This window comes from Passer domesticus, chromosome 6 (assembly GCF_036417665.1).
Source record: "Passer domesticus isolate bPasDom1 chromosome 6, bPasDom1.hap1, whole genome shotgun sequence".
NCBI classification, from domain to species: domain Eukaryota; kingdom Metazoa; phylum Chordata; class Aves; order Passeriformes; family Passeridae; genus Passer; species Passer domesticus.
In genome coordinates, this window is record NC_087479.1 from 38,025,613 (window position 1) to 38,044,298 (window position 18,686).

Sequence of the window (18,686 nt, forward strand, 5' to 3'; positions counted from 1 at the left end):
CTCAGGCAAAGACTAGAGGGTTTTTATTTACTTGCTATGCCTCATTTCCCACAGCTTCTTCCAATACTATGGACAAGCAGACCACTCTGCAATGGTCTATTTAGTGATGTGACTTCTCTAGCACAAACAGGAAAAGAATAGAGGACTATAGTAATTCTAATATACCAGGAAAGCATCCTGTAAAAACCCAAAAGAAATGGAACAAGTGTTAAGAACATGTCAAAATGATGTGAAATTACCCCTGCATCAGAATGAGCTGATACCCATGTTCTGCTAAAGGGCAGAGAAACAGCCACTTGCCTTTGACCAGGAATTGGTTTGGGTGGGAGGCTACTGTTGGTTTACAATGACATGTAAATATCACACTGCTTACAGGAAAAGATGATGATTCACAAGAGTGGCCAGTTATAACAGGTTTAATGGTAAACTTCGAAAGACATCACATTTAGTTTTCATCGCAAATTCTTCTGCCAGACCCACCAACTTATTCAAAGCAAAAGGCTGTGCAGAGCCAAAGAAAACTACAGCATGTGGGTTTTTTGAACCACCAAAAAAGTGCTTTCTGACAAGCCAGCAAACACACAACACCAGGTGGTAATGGGACTGCCTACCCCATGGCTCCACCAAAGAAAAGAGGATCTTGAAACCCCAGATCTTCCTACTTTCATATCTGTTTTTTATTACTTGTGTCATTTTACACAGATAAAATTCATTCATTCCAGGCTGATTCTCCCAACAAAAACATAGATTTTCTTCTGAAGTTCTGAACTCAGAATTGTTAGGTCAGATCCTTGAGGAAACAAATACATATTCTTCTACAATAACATGAAGACCCATTTCTACAACCCTACAAACAGGGTAAGTGGTTAGGAGATTGAGAGAGGTATTCAAGACAAGCACACATATTCATGTGAAAGAACTGAGGTGGTTTTTCAGAAGACAGTATTTTCTATTGCCTTAATTACAAGAATTGTATTTTTTCTTTTAGAACATTCAATTCTTCTGTCAATTACTACCTTTGCGATTCAGTCCCAAACAGCAAAACCTAATTAAAATCTTATTTTCCTAAAACAAAACAAGGAACCTTTGCTAAACTGTTAATGACAATTTTTTCTTCTCTCACTCACAACATAGTGATTGCTACCTTCTGGGAAAAATTTTCCAAGTTGGAGCAATAGATAGATGCATTGACTTGCAGCCATCTCCAAAAAGTGGAAGGCAAAAGACTGTTTAGGCACAAGGTATTAGCTTCAAAGGGCAAAGCAAATTTCACACCAACAGATCATTGCTGTAGACTACCCTTGAGCAAACCTCTGACTAGATCTTGAGTCTAATGCTCACGCGCAGCTGGAAGAGAACCACAGCAAGATATAAAAACAGATTGTGCTCCTGCTTGCAGAGTGTCAGCTGAAACCTCACTACTGCATCTATCAGTTTTGGTTTGGGGTGAAGAGAAAACCAAGACCCACTATACAAAGGCAGTTATAGTAGAAACAGGATGGAAAGCAGAGTGGTCAACAGGCATTTTGAGAAACAGTACCTACAGAAAATCTAAGTGTGTCTGGTCTCATGCATAAAGCTTGTGAGAAAGAGAATTATACACCTTGAATTGCAGGCAAATTACTTTTATAATTTTCCTGCAAAATTGTATAATTGAATAATTGAAAATTATACACATTCTTGTATCCCATTGTGTAGAAACATATATTTGTGTAGCATGATGTTTTCAAAATATAAATATGTAGGAACTTCTGTCCTTTCATGTTCTATGTATGTGGTCATAGACTCTCAACAAAAAGGAAACAGAGGGCAATTCTAGCTTTGAAAATGATGAATGAAGACTACACTGCTTAGTGGCCTTCACCACCTTTCTCTTTCAGCTTGTCTTCACAAAAACAAATACCACACAATAGGGCAGATAAATCACAGGCTGTTCCCAATTCTCTCTGGACAACAAGGCACACCATTTAGCTTCACACTGAGAACCTCAGAAGAACTGCAAGCAGAAACGTCTGCTAAATATATTCCAGTAGGTTAGTTCTAAGTATTGTTAAAGTTCTTAGACAACCACAGCTGTATCTCCCCACTTCTCAAGACCAGTTCTCCCTAACCCTGGTAAAAAGACTGCACTACCCTTTGTTTAGAGTTGCACAGAAGTCACTGTTCCTGCTCCTGGAGGTTATATCCCCACCACAGAAGCTTCACCATTTGTTTGAGAGTTGAAGATTTGGAAAATTACAACCAGCTTTGCATCTCCTCTTCATACTTCTGGGGATCAATAAAAGGCTTGTCAATGGACCGGATCATCAGCTCACCACAGTACACACATTCAGCTGCCACAATATCATCAATGTCAGCTTTGATCTGTTCCCGGCTCTGCTGCCCCTTCCCCAGGCTAATGGTGTCTGCATCCTTGGGACGATGGTGGCTCTTGGATGGCTGGCTGGTAGCTGCCAGCTTCTTCTGAAGATCTTCAAGTTTTGCCTGCTTATAAGCAGGAAGGTTAGGGAAAACTGCTTGGAGGAGACAGTCATAGTGAAACATGTGACCACACAGGAAAAGGTAAAAAGGGCGGTTTAGAAGGGGAAAGTCACAAGCAGCACATTTTTCCTGAGGCTCCACAGAGCCATACTTATTTCTCATTTCCTGGATGTCCTCTCGGATCCTCTTGGCACTCTGAGTGGCTTCCTCCATCTCCCTTTTCAGCTCCTCAATGTGCTTGTTGTAATCCTCCAGGGAGTTACAGATTGCCTCCTTGAAATGGTCAATAGTGACAAAGTCTGGAAAGAATGGCAGCACATCTTCAATCTTCAGCAGAGCACAGCTCGAGAGGCAGGCCATTGCCTTCTTGACATCCTTCTCTTCCTGAACAACATGGCGAGCAATCTTCAACCACAGCTTCTTCCGGAGTTCCTCATCGTCTTCAGGAAGATCTGCACAGGACTTGGCAAGATCAACATCCACCTAGAAGTTGGACAGACAAGGAAACAAAGTTAAGATTCCCTCTTTGTTTATCCACCATTCAACTTCAAAGCCTGCTGTCCATTTTAAGAGGCATTTAGAAAACCTGTATTGCTGTCTTATTGCCTAGGATGCACTACTGGCCTGCTCCTTGTTTCCATGACAAACACCTCTCCTCTCCACCAGTACTCCTCACTGAAGATTAGCTTGCTACCCAACAGAGAACAAAGGCCAGCACAGAAAGGGCAAATTCATGTTATATTATCTTTGCTGGCCACACATTTCAGCAAAGACACAGCAATTCCAATAGGAAAAAAATACAGCATCTCCCTGAAGGTTAGACTAAGCTGACAAATTATCAAAGCTAGGAATAGGTAATTAAAATCCTTAACAACAGCTATACAAATCTTGCATAAATGCAGATATGTTAAAGGTATTTTATGCCAGAGACTGAGCTTGAGACAGGTAGTACTCCTCCTTGTACTTTCCATGCCTCCACCCTCAGTTATGTCTTATCAGTCAGCTGCCTACTTGAAACAGTTGTGAAAGCCCAGAAAAATGTTAACAGAGCGAGGTCTTTCTTCCAAGCCTCAGCTGCACCGCTTTGATACCAGTGAGTCTGTCCAGCTCCTCTCAATGCTCTGCTGTTGAAGGTAACTTGAAGAAGCTACATTCCCCTGTATCACGGCATGCACAGATACACACGTACCTGTAAGGCGAGATCCACAGCCTCCTCATATAATTCCATCACTTTGTAAATGTGGACACATGCACGGTGGTGCCCGTGCTCTGCACACAGGCGCAGTGCATACTTCAGGTCGTAGTGGATCCTGTTTGGGTTAGTTCCTGCTTGCTCCAGGTATGACAGCAGTGAGTCCGGCCGACACAAAGCATAAAGAGACAACAGGTAGTTGTGAATGGCTTGCTGGGTTTCCTCCAACTGGTAGACACAGAACTCCATATATCTGATGGCTTCATTGATCTGCTGGGTGCTGGCACTCTGGCTGTAGTTAACAAGGGCTGGAATGAGGTTCCTGGCATCCAGTCTAGAGCCCATAGAAATCCAAGCGTCAACGACCTTCTTGGGAATATGTTGGATGAGAACTGGAGAGAACTTGTAGAAGAGTTTCTCATCTCTGTGCCTGGACAGCACATTTAGAGCCTCATCATACTCGTCATGCTGGCAGTGGTGAGCTACTACACGCTCGTAATCCTGCATAATGACTGCAAAGTAGACCATGTGCTCTGTGTCGCCATGGCTTGCCAACAGCTCATAAATAGATGCCCGATTATTAAAAAGACAGTCTTTGTTTTTAGGACTGCTCAGGAAAGTGCGGAACTTCTCCCGTGTATCCAAATAGAGATTTCGCTGTGAGGGATCTCCTTGCAATATGCCCAGCCAGTTCAGATACAGCTCTGTCAACCATGTGGTCAGCAGAGTAGTCTGTGTCTTCTCCGAAGGCTTTAGGTTACTCAGCTTCTTAATCAGAAACTCCATCAGGGCCTCTTCTTGCTTGGCTTCAATGAACTTCAGAGCAATTTCCTCAAAGTAGTTCTGGGTCAGTGCATAACATTTGGCACTGTCCAGATACCTCTTGTTTTGGAAGCAGTGCTCTGCCTCTTTGGCCAACACAATGTCAAGACACTCTGGACGGTCCTTACAATACTCTTTTGCTAAATCAAATTTGTTCATATTCATATACATCTTCCACACATCTCTAGATTCCCGCTGGACATGGTAGCGGAACACTACTTTCTCAGTGTGGATCCATATCTGCTGGACTGTGGGATCTTTAATCATGCGCGTCAGCAAGCCAAACTTCTCCAGGAACAGATCCTGAAAAACAACTTGTCCATTCAGAGTGCAGACAGCCTTCACCCGGTCAGGCAGCAGCAACAGAAAGTGGAACTGGGTAAGCACAATGGATATTGGCTTGTTCACAGTTATGTCAATATCAGGAGGATAAACCCAGACCCTTTCATCACTCAGAATTGAATCAGGACGACTATAATCCAAGGTCCCATACAGAACTCCGTTTCCCATCATCCAGGCAAAGGAGCGTGGGTTGGAACGCAGTTTTGGAGTGTAAAAGGCTATCTCACTGAAACCCAGGTTGGCTGGAAACTCCCGAAAGCTGGGCAGATGGTCAGCATGCACAGCAAATATGGAGCTGAAGCCTTGCTGCTCCGTCCCTTCAGGCACTTTGCCAACAAACTGAAAGAGTCTCTTCCTAGTGGTGGCTATAATAAAAAATTTCCCTTCTAGCCCTCGTTCAATTTCCAAGCAGCAGACTGGGGCAGGTCCAGATTCCTCCTCCAGAGTGTAGACCTGTCGGAAGTACTGGTCAGGGTTAGTGCTGAAGAGGCTTCCTTCGCTGACAGAGATTTCAGCCTCATAGATCTGCCCCTGGGATGTCCCCACCAGGATAGGCCCTGTGTTGGTTTCTGAACCAAGAAATTTGTTCCAGCCCACGCTTTCAATCAAGTGTCCTTTCCAGCGGGAGAGTGCCCGCACTTTCTGAACGCTTCTGTTCAGGTAAAGGCACTCGCTGGTGTTCAGAGCAATCAGGAGATGAGAGCCTGCCAACAGCAGAGGGTACAGGAGGGAGAAGGACACAACAAATCAAGACTGTTCCTAAACAAGCCAAATTCCTCAAGCCTCTAATCCTAACATTTGATAAACTCCAATATCAACATACTTAATCCAAGACTTTCCCAGGCATTCATGGGAATGTGGGGGATTTCCATGCTGCATCAGAACAGTAGTCCATATGTTGCAACGTTAAATAACTGGTACCAGATGCTTTAGCAAGAAGGTTTCAATAAATGTGCTAAGGATAAACACTTCCCAGAGTTCCCTCCTATCCCTGGCAGTTGGCAAGAGATATGAACATCTCTTTCCAAATTTTTGTTTAGTTTTTTTTAATTGGTCTAGGCTACGGTGAACTGCAGATGTTTTATGGCCCTTTTTAAAGGTCCTATATAAACCATAAAGCAGAGAGTGACTGCAAACCTTCCTTTGATTGGCTTTAGCCTTGCTCAGAACACCCTAATTGCATGTGCTCATTTCAGAGTCTGAAAACACAACACCAGCACAAGCCTGTGCTTTACTAATAGCAAAAGGGCAAACCAGTGGGCAGGAGGCCTGGGAAAGAGTCTGGCTCACAGAAGATTCATCTGTTCTCCTCATGCACAAAGCAGAAAGAGAACTCCTTTACCAGCACTGGCTCTGCTCAATATCCATCACCCACTGCCTCACCTGTGTGGTCCAAAAACATCTTGTAAACTTTGGCTTCATCTTTGCGTCCCAGCTCTACCTGATTAGGTTCATCTGGCTTCCCAAGATCAATCCTGCAAAGAGAAACCATGAAAGCATGCTGCCAACAAAAGTTCACATACCTGTAACTCCTCACCTGGTTTTCATATTGGATTTGTGGCTTTTTATTCAGTTTGCAAATGTAAGTTCTCTAACAACTTAGGGGAAAAAAAAAGAAGGTAGGGGAAAAACAAAGAATAACTTCAGGATTCTGGCAGCATTACCTGAGCAGGGTGTCTTTCCCAAGGCTCATACAGAGCTGGTTAGAGGAGACGACTAAGCTGTTAATTTTCTCTGGAGGTGCAAAATCAATCCTCTGCTTGTTAAATATTGGTGTTTCCTTCTCCAGTCGTGCATTGACATATCCTGGAGAAAGAATGTGAGCACTTAGAAACTGAACAAGACAAAACTCTACAACAACCCCAAACTACATCAAAATCCAGACTAAAAGGCTGAAAGTGTCCTGCTCCAAGTTTTACTGAAAAGGAAGTCTGCTCCATGAAGCAGGAACACAGAGGAAAAAAAACTCTAATTCCAGCCCTACTGATGTTGAACAAGACAATGTAGTAGTGGAAAGTAGCCTGCTACTAGTAGACAAACCCTTTAATTGTCTGTTCCATCAATGCTTTCTCCTTGCCTCTGCCTCACCTCTAGACCAGCCACAGGATCCTTAAAATACACTTTTTCCAGAAGAAAGATACACATGCAGGAAGAGACAAAGCAACCACAACTTGAGTAGGCAGCCTTTGGCTTAGCACATGATTTTTTTTTTTACACATTGATCCACAGCTTAAACACTACCCATTTATACAAGTGTATATTCTTTTACTTCCAGTTAGGTAGAACTGATGTTCTTCTTTTCAGATTAGGGACCTGCAATGCCACAGTTTAAATTTGCTGGTATGAACTGCAGTTCAAAACACGTACAAAAGGCTCCCAAGGTACAGATTCACATGATATCACAGCTAACCAATAAATACCTATTTATATATATATATATATATATATATATATATATATATGAAAGGGAAGGATTACTCTGGAAAACCCACAGGTTACCAGATCATCAAGTCACATTCATCCAGGTAACCTCACATTTTTTTCAGACTGTCATCTGTTAAAGCAAGGCTTCCTCAGCAAGGAAGCTTAGAGGCAGGAAGGAAAGGGAACAAATAGCAGCTGTACAGAGGTAAGGGTTTAGAGTTAAGGAGAAGCTGTTTATGGTTTATTCCATCATAGTTCAAGCCAAAGTATTGGATTTCAGCATTCTGGGCTCTTTAGGTTTGTATCCATTACATTTATAACACCCACAGGATCATCACTATTAACATGAGGATTTTAGCTATTGTCCCTAATAGAAGGATGAGCTTCCTTAATACACAGTTCTCTATACAAAGGAGATGTCTATTTTATAACATTCATTCCTTTCAAACAGTCTCCTCCCTCATCTTGTCCCTAGTGTCCTTCTTCTGTTTAATCAAGATTCTACTGCAGCATTTCACACTTTGATTTCTGGGCAAAGCTGCATATTTCCTCAGACCTTTTAATTTGTCCAAAGATGGAAGATCACCAGTATGGTGATGCAGTGGATCAAAGTAGGCTTTTCAAAGCTGGAGCTACAGTACTTGAAGTTCACAATGCAGCAGGACTTTAGGCTGGATACAGAGTCACTGCTTGTTTATCTACAAGTTTGAGAAAAAGTACCTGCAGTTTAACAAGCACAGGGAACAACTCCCTGAAACTGAGGAGTAAGTTTCAACATCTTCCAAAATTGCAAAGCTAACCATAAGGACTGCTTTCAGGAAGGTAACTCTTGTATCTTTTTAAAAAATAAATTTACTTAAATTTCAGATTGCCCACAATTTTTACCAACCCAAATTTTATTAAAAATTGCCTGATTTAAGAATAACTGAACTCCTAATTAGGCTGTGCCTTTGCAATTAAGCAGTTTCCCAAACTTCCTCTGCCAATATCAACTGTGAGCAAGCAGGCAGATTTCTCAACCCTAAGACAGCCATGACTGAAGACAGTGTTGTAGCAGCCAAGAAGAAAAGCTGAGTCCTGGAAAATTATTTTCCATTACATGACTTGTCCTAGCATTGTTCTGCACAGCACCTATTCAGGCCACTTATTCTGCATCCAACATTGCACAATGAAATAACCATGCATGTCAAAACAAACAAGGGGAACATACCTACTTCAGTATCTAGACTCAGAGTAACTGTGTCAGTGTATTTATATTCCACGGTATACACGGCATGACAGAATTTATCAATTCTTAGCACATATATGAGCCTCACAACCTGGTTTCCCCAAAGGTTACCAGTGGGCAACACTATACAAGGAAAAGAACTTGAAAGAATGTGTCCATGTAGTTCCAAGCTTGTAACCCAAAAACACCAGCTCTGCATAGCAGCTGGTACTGACAATACCAGGTAGAATTCTCCCATAACCTGCATTTCTCTGCCGCACTGAAAAAACATTGAGAGGTGACATCTAGTAGAAAATGGTTATTGAACCTAATATAGCTTGAATTTATCATGGAATAATAATAGAATAAATTTCTCTGACATGAGAGAAAAACAGACTGGTCATCACACCATTACTTTACACTGATGTGACACTGCCCTGAACAGCACAGTAACCAAAGCCTCACATTCCTTGATAGAAAAGCGTAGCAGTGATACAGACTGCTCTGTTGGTCACCTTGCCATGGTGTAGTCAGCCTAAAGGAAGCACTCCAGAGAAACACAGTCTTTGCTGAACTGCGCCTGAGCTGGGAAAGGAACTCCGTGCGGGAGCAGCTGTGCGCACACCCCTAACACAGTACAGCACGGCTTCCTCAGCAGGAGCAGAAAGGAGAAGCCAAGCAGGGGATGTTCTCCAGGCGCTAGCACAGGGCTAGCTGGCACAGGGCTGCCTGTGACTTGTGACCCCACCGGCACCTGCGACTGCCCGCACCGCACCGCGCCTCAGCCACAGCCTCCGCCACAGAAACAGCCCCGGGTGTCGCCGGGCCGGCCTGCAGCACCTCCCTGCCCAGCCGGGAACCGAGCGCTGCCCGTCCCTAAACACCTCCCACAGCGAGCCGTGGAAACAACAACGCGCAGCCGAACGCTCTGCCCCACACACGCACAGACACACCTCTTCCACGCAGCGCAGCCCGGCGTGCCCCGCTCCCCACCGCAGCTGCCGCCGCGCCTCCCCCTGTCAGCAGGAAGGCCGCAGGCGGGAGCCCCCGGCGCACACGTACCGGAGTGCGGGATGCCCACGCTGGCGCGGCTCTGCGGCACGGACACGGAGCGGTGCAGGGCGTCCTCGTACTCGTCCAGGATGGACGCCATGGCCCAGCGCGGCCCGAGCGCGGCGCGCTCAGCTGACCTGCCGCACGTGCGCCTGCGCATGCGCGGGCGGGGCGGGGTCGCTGCCTCGCAGCAATGGCGGCGGGGTTGGGCGGCCCAGGTGTGTCCCGAGCCTCCTGTCCTTGGTACTCCGGTCCCCGGCGCTCCTGTCCCCGGTGCTCCCCCGGAGCTGGCCGGTCACCCTGTGCCCATGCCGCCGGCCCTTGGGCTCGGCGCGGTGCCCGCCGGTTCTACTCACTGCCGCGGATACCGAAAGGCTTGTGTCGAATTAAGAAAGTCGAACTAAACAAACACTCGAATAAACAGAGTCGGCATTTTTGTACGCCCGTAATAACCACAAGTTCCTCCAGGTGGGATTTACGCTCTGACTTAGTTGTCGAATATAACAAGCAGAACCTTGCCAAACATCAAAACTCGGATTTGGCTAAAAAGAGGCGGGTGCCGTCCCACAGGAGCGTGAGAGCCCTCAGGTCACCACCGGGGACCGTTCCCCAGTACATGAGCGTGTCTAATAACACCTACACTATTAATTAGCATGCGTATGAGGCTGCTGGGAAATAGGCGTAAACTTCTTGGATTGTAAATACATATTCATATAAAAAAACTGTATATAAGTAGTAGAAGTGTGAATCTTGGTGCATGACAGGCAGAGAGACACCCCCCTCCCCTCCATTAACCTGGCACTGTAACAAAGTAGTGTCAGCTTCCCAGCTCTGGTTTGAAGGTTTTATTTCCCAGTTTTCAGCAACACTGTCCTGTTGAGTGCAGCTACATGCGCAATAAATTACCTCATTAATGCAGCAGTGTGCCCTACTAGAATCAGTCCTGGTAGCCAGAGCAATTCTCCTGACTGCAGCTAGGAATTATCTGGTTTAAAACACTCTGTAAAACTCCAGTCTTGTGGCTCTCATGTAGCATTGGGTGGAAAAATCTTGGCTTTATCATTGGAATGATCATTGAGGCACAGCATAAGGGGATCCAGCACAAGGCAGTCCTTGAGCTATACTAGACTTGCTCTGCAAGTTTATCCCAGGTTTCTGTGTCACTAAGTAGTATTTATAACCTGGAGTTTTCTTATGTTCTGGTGTGCCAATAACTGTTATTTACTATTTTACCCTCTAGCTTAAACTAGCAGAATTTATAACAACGGCATTAACAAAAAGACTGGTCTCTTACCCAACCCTTTGGGTTTCATCTTATATAAAATGAACAGAGATGTATATGTGTACACTCTATGTGTGCCATACACCACACTGTGAGTATACTGTATCCTGCATATGAGATGCAAGCTTCACTTTCTGGAAGCAATGGGGAAAGGTCTCTCAGGGTACAGGACAGCTTGCAACAGGGAGGGATCCATTACAAGACACAAGAGGTCTTCCCAAACTTAGTTTGCACATCAGGTGGCAGTGAGGCACCACAAGCAGCAGTTGCATGTGGTTGGCTTCTCACAAACAAAGTTGCACCTCCTTTTTCTCTGCTCTTACTGGACAGCTCTTACCCGTACACCAGGGCTGTGGTGTGCATCAGTCAGCCTCAGGCCTTCTCCCCAGTGCTGAGCCAGACGTGCAGGTCCCACTCGCTGGGCTCCTGGAGGCTCCCATGGCACGCCTCCACAGGGTCACCTCTGCCTGCTTTGCTAAAAACAGAACATGGCTTTTGCTGACCTAGCCTGCCTGCAAGCACCAGTCCCAGCCTCTGCTGTTTACCCTCTTTATGTGGCAGCTCTGAGCCAAAATAGCAAAACCACATTCTTTTGCTGTCTAATCATCTTGATCTTCATAAGCAGTGACTGTTCTCTTTCAGCATCTCAAAAGGCACAAACAAATTACATGAGGTTTAGGGTAATGAGGTAGGAAGGGACTTTGTGGACTATCAGATCCATTCTCCCACTCTTGCAGATACCACATCATATAGTCCTTTCTCTATTCCTGTCAAGCTCTGTCTGATAGTGTGGGTATTTTTCCCCTGACTGCTCTAGCTCATACTTGTTCCAAACACTCCCATGATTTCAAGCTGTGATTTCCAGTCTAACATAAGCTGTGGCTAGTATGAATCCTTTTGTTCTTGTTCAAACACTGATCTCTAGTATACAGGACACTATTGAGCTTTCATTTCCTCTGCAAAAATCATCACCAATCATAGCCTTCATTTGGATGTACCAAATCCAGGATTTATCAAACCAAGAAGTTATTGACTTCTCTCAAAAAGAGGAGATGATTATTTCCTTGGAGCATCCTGCAATTCTCTACATTGGTTGCAGCTTCAGCTCATGTTTATGTCACAGGGATGAGCATAGTTGACCTCTCATTTGGGATGAGGTCTCCCCCATTGTCTTCAGCAATGATGTTTCTACTTTTTCTCTTTGTAGTCATATTTTTAGCAGTAGGACATGGAAGGGTTATTTGGTAAGGGGGAAATAAGATGTCTTGAAATATATCTGGATGTTAGGGTAAGTTGACGTTTGTGCACAAACTTTCAGCATGCAGCTTGGTGGGCTCTTTCCACTCAAAGCCCAGATCAGGCCATGTTTTATAAGTTCTTTTTTTCTTGGTCAGGTCTAGAAATAGAAGAGATTTTTGTTCTCATTCTGGCAGATATTATTGCCTGTTAAGGCTAATACCTCATGAGAAAGAAACCTGTCTGATTTTAATGTGGTTAAATTGGAAGCCAGATTTTCACCTTATTTGGAAATAAAACATCAGCCTAAAGTTAACCCAAGCCCACAAGCCTGCTCCATCCATCTGCATTATCATCTGCTATGATTATTTAATTTACAAACATGTGCAATAATTATACCCCAGTGCTACATTCACAGATTTGGCATTCTGAAAAGAAGGGAAGGCTTGCAGATGAAAGATTTATCAGCTCTTTGATTCACCAGGAATGTGTGGAGAATCAAATTATTACATTTTGTGTGTAGCAGTGGTGTAAGTCTATAAGAGGGACTTGTGTGAGAGAATTTTGGAGATTTTGGTGATAGGTTTGACTGGAAACCTAAATCCCTGTTTTGCTTTGGTATGGCTGTGGTCACAGCAGCAATTTGCAGTAATTTTGACTGAAACAGTTAACACTTTCTCCAAGCTGTGGACACAGCTATCAACAAGTAGGTGTTGCATGGCTTGTTATTCTCCTCAAATGCCTAGAGGAACAGGTAATTCTAGATAACTGCGCTGACAAACATACAATGTGTCCAAGATTCAGACTCCCAGCAGATAAACCCTGTGTAAATCTGGGCTTCCTCAATGCTGTCTGTGTCACTCCTGGCTGCCCTGTCCAACCCCTTGGTGCTTGGTGCGCAACAGCGTGTGTATGACTGCAGAGTGAGACAGTTCATTGCCCTGCAGCAGATGACTCTGTGATCCATGATCTAAACATGAATGCTGGTGCAGAGGAGAGGGCAGGAAGATGTGGTTGTAGGAAAAAGTAAGGGCAGAATCTAGTGACACAACTGAAATTTGAATTAAACCTCGGACTTCCTCACAGATTTCCACTACAGATGGTATTGATCATCACTCCACCTCACTGTATATATATATATAATATTCCTTCACAGTGATCATCATTAAAAGCACCCTATATTCTTAAAAGATGTAGGCAAATAGGTGTAACTCCCTAAAGGCCTCCATAAGATACCAACAAAGGTGTAGCAGATTCCAGGCTATGAGACACCCCTGTAACTGCATTGAGGAGAGTGCTGCAGATACCTGTGTCCCCCACTCAGTCAAGAGACCTTGCCCCAAGAGAAGGAACAGCATTTGTCAGTGACCTTTTGAATGCTGTATACAAATTTAATGCCGTAAACAGAATTACAGTGGCTGTGTACCCTGGGTATCACAGTTACCCATGAGAACCTGAACTGGAACCCACACGGGGAGCCATACAACAATTAGAATTCACCCTCGAAGAGATCAAAGCTCAAAATCTTGCCAGAGCCCGCCTCCTAACCATTAACCAACCTCCCAAGCTCTTCAAACCCGTTGTCAGAAGCAGACTGCTGCAGACCAGTAAGCGCTGGGTGGAACTGTGTCCTGCCCGAGCAGCAATTGCAGACCTGCAGAGCGCGGTTCCCCTGACACTTTGTTTTCCCACAGGTGAACTACCAATGACTGTTGATGCTGCATGAGCATTCCAGAGCAGGCTGCCCTTTGTAAAGCCACCGAGTGCCCCCATGGAAACCCTAGGGCGTAACCCATCTGTCCCAAAGTGTGAAAAAAGCAGGATGGGGACATGCTTTTGCAGTGAGAAAACATTTTTCCTATCACCAGCACCCTGTGGCTAATCCCTCCGTTTTGATCCTCAAGGGAGATCCATAAATGATAAGCCTGAGAACTGAAACTGATAACTTGGCAGAGACAGTGATCTTAGGGCATTTTATGGTTTTCCGATCCCTCTTAAACCCAGCCCTTCACTGTTTAGTGTTAACTGCTTGCCTTTCCTTATTTCACAGGGGGGGATAGGAACTTTATCACCTTTCTCTTGCTAATTCCCTCACCCATTCCTGTTAAACATTAGCGCCTCTTCTTGGCGTAAAACGTCCGATTGAGTGACATAATGAAATTGAGCTCAGACTTCCAACCTGTCTTTAGTCTGAAATGTACTGTTTCTCTTTCAGATTTAAAGAAAGTCTTTGAACGCCTTAAACTTTGCCTGTTCTTTCACATTCATCAGCTCAGCTCATGTATTAAAATACGTACTTTCTCCAGCAGATGGCAACACACTTCTAAATTATTCACAGCATGTCTGAGAGGTAGGACTAGTTCCTAAGCAAGTCAGGGGATGAAGTAGAGTTTGAGAAAGGGATTTAGTGCAATACGGTGCTTGTCTCGCTTTGGAACATTCAAGAAAATATATTTGAAGCTAGTGGCATTGTTGAATCATTTAAACTTATTATTCTTTAACCTGAAAATGTAGTATAATACTGTTCTTGTGGCTCTTTGCCTCCACATTTAACCAGAGTGGCAGTGAACAGATGAACCAGAACCTCTCTGTCCATCTCCCAGGCATTGCCTTTATTCCCAAAGAGCAATGAAGTAGTTCAGAGGCCAGGATGGTGGGAGCTGTATTCTAACACTCTTTCTCTCTCTTTTTGGGTTTTTTTTTTTTTTTGGGGGGGGGGTGGGTGGGTTTGTTTCCCACCCCCCTCTCCCCCCCAAAGACGTTTCGAAAGCACACATCTCCAGTTCACAACAGAAGTATCCATTAGCTGCTATAGAATTGTAAAGCAGTTTTATTGCTGAAGACTCTGGAACTATGAAGTTCCTATCAATCAAAATCTCTATAAAGGAAAGTAAGTACTAGAATAATTCTTTCTTGGATTTCTCCTGACATAATTTTTCTATGAGTGGGTACAGCCTGATGTTTCACTGACTTTGTGTTGTGTGCGTTTCTGCCTCTGAGAAGTTGATAGAAAATGATACAAAGAAGCGTTTGACATCACTTCCTGAAGGCTACAAGGAAGACGGGGCACACCACAAGGGAAAACCAGGCTCGGGCTCTTGTCTTCACCCTTTTGTCTGTCACTCCTTTTAAGTGGTAATTATAGTTAGCCTGATTTTCCCAGGGAGGAAGCACACTCAGGTGCATGACAAACGCTGGGTGACTCAGAACTGGTTGTGTCATTGCTTGCAATTACGAATTCGACCAGCTGGGCAGCGGCTGTGCCTCGATTTCTTCAGTGTCTCTTGACATCACGGGATCCAGTTTGCTCTGGCACCTGCACTCCAGTTTAGGTCCCCTCTCAATCGAGATGCCCACCCACCTGTCCTGTGCGTGCTGGCGTTGTCGCTGTTCTCACTGTGCCCCCCCTTTCTCACTGTTTAGATTTCTCTTGTGCAGCGCTGTGGACAGACCCAGAAATGGGCTCCCAGGGCACCATTTGCCAAGGAGCCATATTGACAAATGCAGCCCACTTGTACAAATGCAGGTAACGCTGAAGGCTGGGTTTGCTCACTGCCATGTTAGAAGGGGCTGATATTTTTTTTTCCTTTCCCTTGGTGAGAAGGGAGCCATGTTGTTTTTAAAACTGCCACCTCCCATAACACAGAATGCTTTCTCTGAGGCAACGTGAGTAATTTGCTAGGCTTGGCAAAAATGAGAATGGCTTCCACTCTGTGAGTTCGGACAAGACCGGGAAGCAGAATATCAGCCAAGGAGGCAGAAAACAATGTTGTCAGACGAAAAGAATACAAGGTTGCTGGAGGTCAAGTATTGCTCAGGAGCCACTGAAAGGACCACTATCTGCTAAAAAGCTGTGTCACCATTTCCCTGTATTATAATACTGCACTTCAGAATGGAAATTATATGGAATAGTTTGAACTGATCTGTAGTTTCATCCCCACAAGCCCATGTGCCCTCCTCACCCAAACTGGCTTATGTACTGTTATTGATTTGGTCCATAGTTGGACTTCTCCTGCCACAGCAGCAGTGAGAAAAATTATTATAATTGATAGAAATGGGCAAGACAGAAAGCATCTTCCTCTAAATAACTGGGTTTTTTAATACATCTGGACTTTGTACAGATGTATGAAGTTTGTTTCATACAAACTGGTGGTGACAGTCACACACTGCCTGAATATAGAAATCTATTTCCACTGTAAATCACTTTCATGGAGCAGCTTTTCTGTGCAGCCTAGATAGTGCAGCCCAGCTGAGTAATGGTTAAACACTAACAGGACCTGAAATCTGTATTTGATCTGCCTGGAAAGAGTTTGATCTTCTGCACTTAGTTCCTGGATAGGAATTCACATAATGAGAAATACCATCATAATTTGTACTAATTATAATTCCTGGGAGTGAGGCCAAATACAGCCTTGCAGACTGTGTATTTCCCACTCAGGCACAACTGATTTTGGCAGAGGAGCACATCAGGCAAGCAGCACTCAATGGGGCTCTCGTAATGTACCTGCTACCTCCATGGGCAGAGTAGGCAGTCCCCAGAGCTATTGGTTCAGCAGCTCTGGGAATGGGACAGGCTTTCACTGCAAAAAAAGCCAGAACTGCGAAAAAATATCTAGCAAACCCAAAATATCTGACTGCTGTCTGCATTGTGAAACTAAATCTGCATCCACTGTTAGCTGTCAGGACCAAGACAAGACCTTTCTCTTTCTCAAGACCTGAGAAACGAATCCATGGGAGCGGCCCTGTTTGTTTGCTTAATCACTTTGTTTAAATATAGATTAAAAATCACTTAAGCTTATTGACAAACTAAGTGTGTGTCAACCAACAGTTGTCAGAAAGTGCAAGGAAAAAGGAGCATAGTCCCATAAGGAAGAGATTTTAGGAAAAGAAAAGGAGAAAAAGGGCTGGATCTGTGGAGTGGGGCAACAGTGTATCTTCTTAAGGGAGAAACATTCCTAAGCGAACAGCAAATAGGGAACTTGAACTGTCAACTCCTCTCCATCTCTTGTCCCTGCCAACAGTGAACAATTTGGTGAAGAATCCCTCAGTTACATTCATTTCTTCTGATTAAATGGAAATGTCATAGTTCACAGAAAGTCAAGCAGAGTCTGAAATGCACTGGGAGAGCTTTGTAAGAGCCTTGCTTGCTGTGCTGCCTGTCCGAGCCGCAGTGTAGCGTGTCCTTGCTGGTCCCGTTGGAGGCACTGCCACACCTCACACCCTGCAGAGCATGGCCTGCCCCAGTGCATTCTGCCTTTTCTGGAGCAGTTCAGCTGTCAGCTGGCTCTGAGCTAGCACTGAAGAGCATGGCACTGGAAAAAGCCAGTCTAGTGCAAGCCAGTCCCTTGAGATAGCAGTCTCTTGCTGTAGCAAGACTACCTGGCACATGTTTTAGCAGCAGCCTAGTTTCTAATACCATCCCCATTTTTTGTAGCTGTAGAAATTTAAGGATGTGCTACGTGTGAAAACACATAAGGAGTTGATTAAAACAAACTGCTAGAGAACACTGCAGAAGAAAAGCCTTCTTGCAGCTCCCAGGAAGCTTGTTGGCTGTCTCCAAAGAGCGGAGACACTTTGTCCACTGAACCTGAAGGGTGGCAGTGCTTATGACTTTCTGTCACCCACAGAGAAAAGCACTCTGGACTGTGCCTGACTTAAAGATTTCTTCTCAAGTTCAACATTTTGTAGGTGGAACACCTTTGTATCTTTCTCAGCATGGATGCAAACTGCAGCAAGACAAACTCATGAACTGCTGATCAGCAGCTCCTTGCAGCACAAACCTGCCTTGTGCAGACAGGTCTGCCTTGCTGAGAGGACCGTGGAGGACATCATGGTAACTAAAGGAGTGTTGTTCATTGATAGCCTGAGCTCCTCCATTAGGAAGCAGCTCCACGTTCAAAGCTAATGTTGCAATATTGGGTATTGCAGGCATTCTTTCCCTCCAGCGTTTCCAATCACTTGGAGGTGCTACACTGGCGCGCAGTGATGGCTGAGATAGCGTGGCTGTATCTCTTCTTTTAAGTGGTGTGTTCCCACTCCTGTGTTTAGTCATACTTCTTTAGACGGTGAGCTCCTCAGGGCAGGGATGGAGCTGTCTTCTTAGCTGCCAAGGGCACAGTGTGGTGTGTGAGCTACCAGAGGTGAATATGAACAACAGGCAGCAGACTGGGAACTCCTGCACTTGTCCATGCAGCTGGGAAAATACACTTTGTGGCTTTTGCCAGCAGGTAGCAACAGCTTGGCTGGGCCCCAGCAACCCAGTAATGGCAATCATGTAGTTAACAGATGGGATGACTTTTGGCCATTTGTTTTATATTGTCCTTCACAATACTGACCAGCACTGTTGGTTTTACTTCTGTCCCGATTTCATGGCAGAAATCACAGATGCCCCAAATGGCACAGTGGAGCTGCTTCTTTCAAAAAGCAAGCAGGGGCGCGGCTTTCCTGCGTGTGCGGGGCTCCGAGCACGGCGTGGCACCTGCCGAAATTCCGAGGGCAGGCGCCGCTCGGGGGCACCGCGGGGAATGCGGGTGCAGCAGCGGGACCCCGGCCCGCGGGACGGCGGCGGGAGGAGGCGGCCGGGCCGGGCCGGGCCGGGCCGGGCGGAGCGGGGCTGGGCCCGGCCACCTCCCGGCGGGGCGGGACAA

General features: G+C 45.1%; 1 protein-coding gene across 2 annotated transcripts; it reads right to left on the reverse strand.

Moving 5' to 3' along the window:
- Window positions 1–400: 400 nt before the first annotated feature.
- On the reverse strand, window positions 401–9,687 carry VPS18 (VPS18 core subunit of CORVET and HOPS complexes). 2 transcript variants are annotated; one of them, XM_064424685.1, is made up of 5 exons: window positions 9,531–9,687; window positions 6,502–6,643; window positions 6,221–6,312; window positions 3,671–5,541; window positions 401–2,964 (listed from the first exon to the last, which is right to left on the reverse strand). In XM_064424685.1, exons 1-5 carry the CDS (start codon window positions 9,679–9,681, stop codon window positions 2,236–2,238), a joined length of 2,985 nt encoding a protein of 994 aa, XP_064280755.1. In that variant the 5' UTR covers window positions 9,682–9,687; the 3' UTR covers window positions 401–2,235. The 2 variants fall into 2 exon arrangements, with proteins under 2 accessions (XP_064280755.1, XP_064280756.1); XM_064424686.1 differs by lacking the exon at window positions 9,531–9,687 and adding an exon at window positions 8,984–9,122.
- Window positions 9,688–18,686: the final 8,999 nt, after the last annotated feature.